This window comes from Numenius arquata, chromosome 9 (assembly GCF_964106895.1).
Source record: "Numenius arquata chromosome 9, bNumArq3.hap1.1, whole genome shotgun sequence".
NCBI lineage: Eukaryota > Metazoa > Chordata > Aves > Charadriiformes > Scolopacidae > Numenius > Numenius arquata.
The window spans coordinates 1,742,978-1,754,527 of NC_133584.1; the positions used below are offsets into that span (position 1 = coordinate 1,742,978).

The following is an 11,550-nucleotide window of genomic DNA, read 5'->3' on the forward strand; positions in this document are numbered from 1 at the left end:
CTTTAAATTACTTTCTCATTTTGCTGTTGGAGAACAAGATTCGCGAAACCCTTCAGAAGCCATTAATTCACTTTTCTTATAATGAAAAGGAGTTACGTTAAAGCCGTTGATTTCAGCAAACTGGCTTCTCGCTGCTGTCAGGCAGTTGTAGGTTACACTGCAACAAGCCAGGCAGGAAAATGTATGTTTTGTCTCAAGATCAACCTTGACTATTAATAAAGCGGTCATCTCGGATCATACCTTAATTGAAATATGACAGTATATGATTGAAGTCAGTAAAACTGTACTTTTTCTATTCAAAATTCCAGTACCTTTTTTTGGAACTGGCCTGCATCTATGGAATTAGTCGGGAAGCTCACGGCTGCAGTCGGTGTCGTACCGTCTGCCGGGTCCGTGTTTCACCAAACACCTTTGGGGAACTCACTGGAAATAGAGCGGAACTTTTCCCCCAGCAGCACAACCACGGCCTTCCGCTACTTGTAAAAGTGTCTAACAACAACCACCCCAAAAACCGCTTGAACTTACCCAGACAATAAACACTGTTTGAAACTCCCTCTTTCTCTGCTTCAGTTGGGTTGGCTTTTTTTTTTTTTTTTACATTAAAGAACATTTTTGATGCATTTTAAGAACACAATGCTCTTCCCTTCTCACAAGCATTCACTTGCGCAGCACATACAACCGCTGCACCAGTACGAAACATCCCAGCGGCGTTCACAAAAACCAAGACACAAAATTAAGAAAAATTAAGAAAATTTAATGAGCAAATGAACTATATACATTGATGGCACATGACTTTCATTCCGTTATCCCCTTTTCTAGAGCTGGAAGTTTGGTTTGATACAAAAAATATCGACAGTCGATAGTACCTCAGGGGATGAGAAAATCAAACAAAGCCCATCCGTTAAAGTGCAGACTTGGTGTGAGCCCCACAACTGACTACAGGCCGGGGGCACCAAAGGATTTCAACCCATCAGACAGAGAATATTGTACAGGAACAGCCCAAGCTAAGAGCACAGGAAACTCAGATTTTAAATAACTGTAACTGATATTTTAAGTAAGATATCCTTGCATCTCTCTCCACCGTACAATCTTTACCTTAAGGACTCTTTGACATTCTTCAAGCAGAACAAATTCTGCCTTTTTACCACCCTTATTATGCATTTCCTCAGGAGATGCTCAGATAAAAGTTCATTTAACCACACCCAGCAAAATAGTGTTTTCTTAGGTACTTTACTGTTTCTTCTGTTTACTTCCTTTTTCCCTCTCAAACTCGGCTATCTGATTAAATATGCTAACTAAGTTTTGGGGCAGGTTTCTTTTAACGCCACTCTCTGTTTGTGCTGTACCATTTACAGACATCTCCTCGTCTGGTTCCTTCGTTTTATTACTCTCCTCAGAACTTCTCCTGCCTTTATACTCGCTTTCATTTTTATGCTGACTTGAGCCAGGCCTCTCACTATCGTAACTTCTGTCACCTTCCCGGGAGGAGGTGCTCGAGTACGATCTGTACCTTCCCCCTGACCTGCCACAGTAATACTCAGACCCCGCAGGAGACGTGTAATACCTCTCTTGTCCCGAGCCATACCTTTTAAACTGCTCTCTTCTCCCCTCTATGTCCCTTTCAAATTTCCTAAAATAATGCGTCCTGGGTCTATCACCTGACTTATGATACCATCCTGAAGAACCCCTCCAACTGGAGAAAAATCTGTCAGTTTTACCGTATTTTTCGGTTTTGCTGCTGCTTGGCAGGGTCCTGGAGCTACTGTGAGAATCTCTTGAATCTTCAGACCTACCTCCAAAAGTGTCTTCATCATCACCTGAAGTCCTCGAAAAAGAACTGCGTCTGTCTTTCTCTTTCCCCTCTGTTCTGGGGCACACTAAGCTCTCCTGCCTTTCCAGCAGCTTTTCCACTTCAAAACTTTGGTTAAGGAAGGAAGCGGAGGTGTCGGCCGGAGGCGAATACCACTCCTCTTTCCTCACCTCATCTTTATAGTGGGAAGAAGCTCTAGATGAGCTTTTTTTGGAGCTGCGGGCAGACTCGGATCTTTTCCGTCGCTTTTTCCTACGTTTCTTGTGATCAGAGGAAGAGGAGGAAGAAGAAACTGATACATCGGATGAGGAATCACTTGATGATGAGGAGGAGGAAGAGGAGGAGGAGGAGGAGGAGGAGGAAGTTGATACTTTCCTTTTCTTCTTCAACCTAAAAAATGTAATTAATCTGTGAGATAATCTTCAGTATCAGGCAATGCTTAGATGTAGACAGCAAATCTGTAGCCCCCTGAGCCTGGCTGAGACTGGACTGTAAGGCATGAACGGAAACTGAGCCTGACCTGGCAAGACACTTTCAAATGTTTTTATCAAAAGATTAAGATTAAATCCACCAAACAGCTTGTTATAAGAGGCACCTTTCCCAGTTTAATTTGATGTTGCGCTTTGCAAATATTTCACATTGCAAAGTGGTTTTTAAACAACTTCTCTTCCACATAAAGCTCTGCTAAGGGTTCTGTGCACCGCAGGACACTACCCAGAGAAGAATTCAGGAAGAGAAGCAGCTTACCCAGCTCCAAGCTCTGCCTCGCTACTGTTGGACAGTGTTTGGAAATGGGATTGTTCATGGTCTTATCTGCGCTTATTGCCACACAGTCAGTGTACGGAATATAACAAAGTTACCTTTTTTCTTCTTTTAAGAGCTTACGCAATTTTTCTGCACTCGTTTCTACTTTCTTTTCTTTCTGTCTCTCTTCTTTGGCAGCTTGTTTCTCCCTCATTTCCAAAGATTTCTTTTTTGAACCCAAGCATCATAAAAAAATTACAATAGAAGTGTTAACACAGGTATTTTTCCCCATATCCCCGACCCCATTCAAATGTATAATTACACCAGGGATGTTTTACCAGGATTCCCAGATCAAGAATTAATATTGTTGAGGAGTTTGGCGTTGGCCATAGTAATAATCAGGTTTATATTAAGGACCATATTGCAGTTTTTATTCCATTTAAAAATACGTTTGCCCAGCCATTGCAGTGGTACCCGTGACCCAGCACACCGTGAAGCACCGAGCCCCAAAGGCACGGACAGAATATGCAAGAAAACCACAGTGTCAGCAACGTGGAAAAGGGAAAAAAAAAGAAAAAGAGCAAGGTTTGAGGGGAAGTATTATTGTAGTTTACACGTAAAAGATGGCAGAACCCATTTAAAAACATATTCAAGTCGCCCATGTTTGAATACAAACCGTTTTGTAACAATTTCACAGACCAGTTTGATGCGTGGTTTACGCAAGAAATCATGTTCCAGGGGTGCGTTGGTGAGGAGCAGCACCAGGTGTCAGACACAGCAACAACGGTCCGGTTCAGGAGAAAATGCATTGGAGAAAAACACATCATCAGTATTACAGGAAAACATCCCGCAGGGGTGTTTCAGCCGCTCTGGCACAACAGCGACAGTATCACACTTATGGACTAAAACACGTGTAAATGCAGGAGAGCATCTCATCAGAGGAAAAACCCTTAAACTAAAGTCTATCAGAGCTCAGAGCTCTGCCACCTCCAGCCCTGAAGAGTAGCTCTGTTCGTATTCAGAGTGAGCAGAAAGTCTGATTATTGTTTTCAAAACTTAGCAACTATATTAAGAGATACAATAAAGGAAACCCTTAATTGCAGTTAAGGCCACACAAACCATTGAACAATAGCATGGGGGTTTTCATCTGCTGCATCAGTGACCCATTGTACCAGGAAAATGCTGAAGGAGAGGAAAATCCGTCTCCTACTTGCTGAGAATATTCGTCATCGTTTTAACCGAGACCGACACCTCTTTCTAAAGCAGCCAAAAGTGGCCGGTGCTCAAATGCCGTACCACGGGTTATCTGTGATGTAGCTCAGTTTTAATAAAGAGATTGTCATATCTCCTCTTCCCCCTTCTTTCAAACAGCGGGTCAGCATTATGGCTCCACCAACTGAAGAAGTGTCCATTAATGCCATCTAACCCAGGCTCTCTGCTTCCTGACATGAAGCACAGAACAGAAAGAGCCTGTTCCCCAGTGTCTGTTTTACTCTTTGATCCTCTCTGGAAGACAAAACAAGCAAAGGAGGTAAAGAAAAGAAAAAAAGACAGATTAGCAGAGACCCAGCAGGGCTCACCTGGGAAACATGCTGCGGGCAAGAGGAGAGAGGGGAAAAAAGGCAGAAGAAAGTGAAGATACTCCAGACTGCTCGCCCGCCCTCTACCTCCTCCTGTTTTCCTTTAAACCACCTCCTTATTCCCCCTCTCCCATGGAGCTTCCCATGAGTCAGCTCCGGCTGGTGTTATTCTATCTTTCATAATTCCCCCAAATGACAAGGATCTGGCTGGTGGGATGGTGTGCAATGTTTCTTTGGCTTCCCTAAGTGTTTTACCCTTTGCATGTCTGTATTCACAGAATATTTTAATTTTACATTATTAATCATGCTGGTGTGATGGAATATTCTTATCCCTGCTGTAGCCGACAGGGTTAACGGGCTCTGCCCTTCCCCGTCTCCACTGCTCAGTGTTTCTTTACTGTCGTGTTCAAATACCGGAGTCACCAAGAGGTGCCTTTCTTCTGGTAGGTACAGCCATAATGCTCGCTATAAAGCATTTATCGTGGAGAAGGGAAGCAGAGAGTAAGACAAACCATCAACTTAAACTCTCCCTCTTCAGAAGATTCAGTGTGATTTTTCATGTTTGTTCGTTGCCATTGAGAGCACCGTATGAAGAGAAAGTAAAGAATCACCTGCATGTGCCTACGGAGCTTCGTCAAGGCCTCTTCTGCTTCCTGGAAACTCTCATCCAAACTTAAGGCTTTTTTATAGTAATTCTCAGCATTTAGTAGTTTGTCTTCCTCTTCCAACCTAACATTCAAGGGATAATTCATATACAGTTAAGCCACAGATTTTGACAGGTTTTTCTTATTTTTAGGACTACCTTTCTCATTCGCGCTGACGCTACCACTGCGCCCCTCCCAGACCCCACGTCATCCTGGCCCACCCCAGGAAAGGAATAAAACGGTGTTTCTGGCACGCTACACCTCCTCCTCCTCCTCACCAGTAATAACAGTCTCTGAAATTTCAATTTCACTTCCAAAAATACTGTCTCTTTCTTCTTAACACAGGCCTTAAAAGAAATCTATTCTCTGAACGTTCAGAAGTAAAGCTTTGTGTGACGGTGGTTAACTCATCTTTCGGTAAGAGCAACAGAATATTATTTTGTTACAAATAATTTCTTTAAAAAAGAAAACAACCACAAACCCCACACCACCAAACCTCTCAAAATACTTCCGAACATTTCCCAAGTCTTTATGCAAGCCCGGGAACCTACCAGGGAAAGGATTAAACCTCAAATATTTTGCCAGGATTTTAACTGGGACAGAGGGGAAAGTGTAAACCAACCGCACAAGCGGGTCTATTTCCAACAGACTTTTTTTTAAAATAAAAGCCCCCACATGGTTGGGAAGGAAAGATGCCATTCTGTGTCCTAATCACAACAGTATTAAAAAATATTATGAGAGAAACTGTTAACAACCAAAGAAAAGGCCAAGCCCAGCACTTACTGCCCGCCTCTTTCCACCAGGGTCTGACAGAGATATTTCCTTGCATTTCTGTGGGAAGGACAGTTTTCTAAAGCAATTTCAAAATCCCCTATGGCTTTGTTCAGGCTTCCTTTTGTCGCGTACCTGGAACGACAAGAGAAGTCACACCGATTTTAGGGACGTTTGTCTTTCACGAAGTAGAAAACCCGATGAAACAAGCGGACTTACAAAGCTCCACGCGCTACCAAAGCTTCGACGTTTTGCGGATCGATTTCCAGAGCCTTGTTGTACTCGTTCATGGCTTCCACGTGGCGCCCAACCTTGAAATAATCAACCCCAGCCTTCACGCTGCAGACAGACATTTCAAAAATATTACGTAGAGTCAGTCTGTGCAGATTCTGTACTGACAGTTACTCACAAATTATGGTTCCAAGCCAGCGACAGGCAATAAAACTTGACCTTGTTCTCACGTACTTAACGCTGGCCTTTCCAATTAACGCAATATTGACAGCATTCCACAACAATATATTGTCTTTAATCCAAAATCATAAGGTGCCGGAGAGCATTTCTGCAAACGGTGCTACTCCGTTACGCCGGTTTTCAATTACAGAATGAATTTTTAAGCACTTTTCTGCACAAAATGTGTGATCTACGACCATTAAACTGGAAGAGGCTTAATCACACCCAAAGCTGAAATTCGCCATCGGACCAAGGACAGGAGATGAGATGGGAGCATGGAACACGCTGAAGCCAGTTCATCTCAAACTGGAATATGCCGAGGCTTTTTATTTCATGTTACCTGAACCTTTGCTCTGCGTTTGCCAAGAGATATCTTACTGGGAGAGAACTGATATGAGCTGAATTTCAGAACTCTTCATTACAGACTTTAAGAATGAAAATTTACATTTAATTTAACATTACGAGAAACAACTTCTGCAATTAATCAAAGTTACAAAATACTATTGTTTTAAGAAACACACTGCTTTGTTAGCATAGATACCAGAAATTCCGAGCCTTTACTCAATTTTTATTTTCTTTTTTGAGCTGGTAGATTCAAGAGAACTTTTTCCACAAAAAAAAATTACATTTTTAGGAGAAAAGTCTCTCTTACTTCTGGCCCCTCCGCCCTGTAGCGCGCCCAAATACGCTGCATGGCCTGAAAGCAACAGCACCTGCCCAGAGCTGCTGGTCCAAACGCAGCCGGGGAAGTACATTTAGCTTTTCAATGACACTTGTTGAATCCGCAGTTTCAGGCTTAATTAGCACGACAAGCAGTATTAGGGCATTCAACACATAATTATCAAATGGGAAATTGTGTAGTTGTATTGCCACAAATCCTGCGCTCCCCTCATCGCCAGCCCAGCACAGTATAAATATTCTAAGAAGTTCTGCCTTAAACCTGACACGTATTTTGGAACTGAATCTTGAGACTTCATCTGTCACGTCCCCACTTGGCAGCTGGGTTATTTTGAGAAGATCTTCCTGGTGACACCACTACACAGGCAGTGGAAAAACTGGTCCGATGTGTATTTTGTTTTAAGAAACATAACCTGGAACCCAATCTCCCCTAACAGTAAGCTCTGACAAGAACAAATACCACGTACCATTTCAAGGCCCAGGATGCAGATTGCTTCTTCCTCAGTGCAGGGGCAAAGTCTTCTTCATGAAAATTTTTCCTTTAAGGAAAAAGAAAAACAAAAACAAAAACCAAGAACATCACGTTGGCCTTCTGAGTCTACAAAATTAAACTTACAGCATGTAATGCAGCTGAAATAAGCTGAAATATTATTTATACGATGCCTTACCTCGGGAATGTTCTTTCATATTTCTAAAACCAGTTTATCCCAAATCGTTCTAAGAGTGCTGAATGGAATTAGTGTATTTAACAAAACGTACCACATTCACACCTGTTTTGAGACCCATTATAACAAGGCTCAGGATATCAACCACCACATGCGTCTGAGCCTATTTTACTAAAGAGGTCACATCTATTACTGAAATAAACGTTGTGAATAAACGCCTGACAGAAAACATTAAGAACTAAACATCCTACATCTCAACCCAAAGACACTGAAAAGATCTAAGCAATAAATTCCTAAACTATTTGGTATCAAAGGTTTTGTGTGATAACGAGTCTCGCTTATTCAGAGCGACAGAATTTCAAATGGAAATGTCTTACTCTAGAGGAGTTTGCTTTTAAATATTTAAGGACACGGAAGCTGCAGTCATGCAAATCCAAACGAGAAAGGTTTAAGTGGTGCAGGACCCACAAGTTCCACTCCCAAGTCTATTTCGGTGGATTATAATAATCTCCACAAAGCTACAGGATAATAACAATGTAAAAATCGCTTACATTTGAAGACTTCTCATCAAAGACGGTGGATTTGATTCACTTAGTCCCAGTTTTTCCGCCAAGTATTCAACTAACGATGGATTAGCGAATCCTGGGGAACGATGCAAAACCTCTTCGAACGTCTCCGCTGTATTAGCAACTTCCAAGCTTCGCCTGGAAAGGAGCACCAACGAACACAAACACAAATTTAGGCACTACCTGCTGTTTCACGATGCTTATCTTCAGAATAAAAATGACTATATTGACATTTATTGCTGCACGAGCTGCTCTCTTTCACAGGTGTGTATTTTCCTACTGTTTAGCAACCCTTCCAATCCCTTAGCCTCAGCGAGCTGCTGAAACCTCTTTTGGCACCCATCTAGGTGTCGCCAGGACATACAAAATCACTGCAAAAATTACAGACAGCTGCGTCCTTCTGTCTGCTGAGGGTAGTTTTAAAGTTTTAAGAGTTTCATATTGCCATCCCCCAAGGTTTTTGTTCCTTGGGGGCTTTGTGGTTGGTTCTGTTTGTTTGCTTTTTTTGTTAGCGCAGTCCTGCAGTGACAGGCACCTCACTCTGCTTTTTGCTTTCCTTACATTTTGGGAAAGATGCTAAGAGACCGACCACACCTGACACAGCCAAAACCAAGCAAGTTAAAGAGATGAACAGCAAAAACCGTATAATCATCCAATTACATCACCAACATCATCATCAAGTTTAAAGACCGGTCTGTCAAAGATGCTCCCCAGAGGCCCCGAGTGCAGCCAGCCAGCAGAGCCGAACAGCGCCATCTTACTTATAGTGCAATGGGAAGTCATCGGAAGTAATCACGCCTAGTTTCGTACTGGAGAAGTTGGGTGGAAGAGCCGAGCTGTAGAGTGACACCGTGAGCTTCTGGTGGTAACGATCAACGTCCTTGACCGCGGCTATAAAAGGAGTAAAAGTTAAGATAAAATTACAGAAACACCTCAAAACGGAAACAAACAGATTCCTGACAACTTCTGTAGCTACTTACCTCGAATAAGGTCTCCGGTTTGATAGTAAGATAACGGATCTCCGTGGCTGCTTTGAGGAGGCACATCTCTCAAAGGACAGAGAGCCTGCAATAGCACAAAGCAGGAATATCATAAACAAAACCAAGAGCGGGGTTTTTTTCCCCCCAAGATTATGCCAGATTAGTTTACTCTTAATGCACGTCAGAGCCGTGATAGTTAAAAGCATGGCTTAGTTCAAATAAAAACGTACCCATCTGTTAAGTGATGAACTTTTCAACTCAGAAGTAATAACCACTGACTACGGGTCATAAAAAGAAGCATTTACTGCCTCGGCAAAGCACCATAAACTGCCCACAAATTCAGCTACCACCCGCCAGCCCAAAGTTCAGCTTCACCTTCGCACAGACCACTCCATAAGAGGTGTAACAGGCAACTAACAGGTTACAAAGTCACTAGGTGTCAAGAATAAAATATTGATCAAAGCTCTATCTTACAGTGATCTCTAAATCGGAAATCTCCCGTACGATCCCACTTCCCAGACAAATCAACACCATGAAGAAGCCAAATTCGCGAATGGAGGTAATCCTGCCAATCACGATGTCGCCGCGCTCGATGTCTCGGAAAAAAAATTCTCTCCTGTCTTCCCTGGGAACCTCCATAAACCGCTCCAGGGGAGGCATAACAGCGTAACACTCTGCAACACGGGGGAACGTCACGGTTACAAAGCGACCGAGCTACAGCCAGAAACCACAAAGATGATTTACGACGGGAAAACATGTTAAAATACGACTTGTTTGTGCCAGCAGGACGTTTATGAGCAGCCTATACAAAGTAATAGCAACGATTTTCACTCTGTATTTAAAAATACTACTAACAGCTAACGCTGCCGCGTCCTTACAGGGCCCAGCGGGCGCCGCAGAGCGGCCCCTTCCCGGGGGGGGCCTTTTCCCCGCTCACCTTCATCTTCCTCGATGGTGTCGGAGGGCGGCCCGTTGGGCTTCCACGAGTGGGCGAAGAGGAGATCGGCCTTTTTGGCAATAAAGCGCTTTATCTCGGTGTCGAGGTCCGCCCCCTCTCTCCTAGGGGAAGGAGAACCCGGTGAGTAACACCCCGCGGCCCCCTCACGGCCCGCTCGCTCCCCGCGACCCTCACCAGGCGGCCGGCGGGAGCGGGGCCCCGCGGGGTGGCTCCGGGGAGGCCCCCGGCGGCGGCAGCAGCCCGCGGAAGTCGGGGTTGTCGTGCTGCTCGGCGCGGAGCAGGGAGAGCAGCTCGGGGCCGTGGTAACTCAGCGCCTGGCGCAGCAGCTCCCGATCCATCCCGCCGCCGCCGCCTCAACCGGAACCGGAAGCGCCTCCCTTCCGGCCTGACGCTCGCGCCGCCCGGAAGGGGCGGAGCCAAGAGCGGGGCGGGGCCAGGCGGGCACAGCGCCCCCTGGGGAGCGGGGGGACCGCGGGGCTGGCTCGGCGGGGGGGCGACGGGGCCAGTCTGCGGGAATAATCAAATAAAAACGAAAGGGAAAAAAATTCCGCAGCTGCCCGGGGGCTGCGGGGCTTCTCGCCGGCCGGCCCCGCCGCGGCCGTGATCGGGAGAGGGCGCTGCCCGCGCTGCCGACCGCCACCCTGTGTGCTAATGGCGGGACTGAAGTGGTGAAAGGAGAGGCGGCGGCTGTGCCCCAGCAGCGCCTCGGCACCCGCGGACTCACCGCGACATGCGGCCGTCTGGGCGTTGACCGAAGCGTGTGTGTCACAGATTCTCCGGGTCTGAGGAAACGCGTCACTCCAGAAGCCCTCCAGTAGTTCTCGGTCTGTTCTTGAACGCTGGCACTAAACGTTGAGGAAGAGAAGGGGCCTGAGGGGCGGCACCGGGGCCCGGGGGCGAGGGCACCCCTGCTGCCGGGGACAGGCCCCATGATGGCCCCTCCATGGCCCTCAGACAGGCCCTCCATGGCCCCTCCACACCCCCTCAGACAGGCCCTCCATGGCCCCTCCACGGCCCTTGGGACAGGCCTCCCTTCTGGGACTCTGAGGGGGAAGGAAGCAGCCTGCGGGTGGGAGAGGTTCTGGGGTTGGTTTGTCAGAACAGCTGTATTGAAACAGAGGGGAAAAAAATGGGCAATTATCTGAGGGAAAGATAAGGCAGGGAGATGACAGTTGAGCCATTAAAACGGGCCTAATGCAGGATTTGGTGGCTGGGTTTACCAGCGCTAACTTTAGATGCTGAAAAGACACTTAGCTCAGGAGGCTCTTCACGCTAATCACCTCTTCTAGCTAATGGAGAAAGGTGCTTAAAACCAGCTGGAGTTAATCCAAATCTATTAGAAAGATCCCAGTTCTTCAAGCCCCAAGAATAATTTGTCCCTGGCGTGGCATTTAATAATTAATTTTAAAAGGGCGGGGGGCAAGGGGGAGGGAGAAAACCCACTGGAAACGGCATAGTGTCACTTCTACCCTGGGTACAACGCTGAAGAAAAAATAGCAATCTGGCTGTCAGCAGATCGGTGACACAAACTCCTCTAGGAAGCAGCGTGACTGAGAGGGCAAGGATCGTATCAAAGCCGCCGGTCTCAGAAGCTCAGTTCAAAGCCAGCGGGGATATCACTGGTACAGCAGGCTCGGGGAAGACACTAGAAGGGCAAGTTTATATTTCATTTCCATTTCACGTTCCCCTGTTTCAATATAACAA

The 11,550-nt window shown here is 45.7% G+C and overlaps 1 protein-coding gene across 1 annotated transcript; it reads right to left on the bottom strand.

The window, feature by feature from the left end:
• Positions 1-735: 735 nt before the first annotated feature.
• On the bottom strand, positions 736-10,195 carry TTC14 (tetratricopeptide repeat domain 14). Its single transcript, XM_074153692.1, has 12 exons — positions 10,021-10,195; positions 9,826-9,947; positions 9,363-9,562; positions 8,889-8,973; positions 8,670-8,799; positions 7,894-8,046; positions 7,145-7,216; positions 5,769-5,888; positions 5,562-5,684; positions 4,746-4,863; positions 2,671-2,780; positions 736-2,200 (listed from the first exon to the last, which is right to left on the bottom strand). The coding sequence occupies exons 1-12, from the start codon at positions 10,182-10,184 to the stop codon at positions 1,231-1,233; spliced, it is 2,367 nt and encodes a 788-aa protein (XP_074009793.1). The 5' UTR covers positions 10,185-10,195; the 3' UTR covers positions 736-1,230.
• Positions 10,196-11,550: the final 1,355 nt, after the last annotated feature.

Coding starts and splice junctions, on each gene's coding strand:
- TTC14 (XM_074153692.1), bottom strand. CDS start 10,184: ATGGATCGGGAGCTGCTGCGCCAGGCGCTGAGTTACCACGGCCCCGAG. Junction 9,948..10,020: donor CCGCTCCCGCCGGCCGCCTG/GTGAGGGTCGCG, acceptor TCCTTCCCCTAG/GAGAGAGGGGGCGGACCTCG. Junction 5,685..5,768: donor TTGGTAGCGCGTGGAGCTTT/GTAAGTCCGCTT, acceptor TTGTCGTTCCAG/GTACGCGACAAAAGGAAGCC.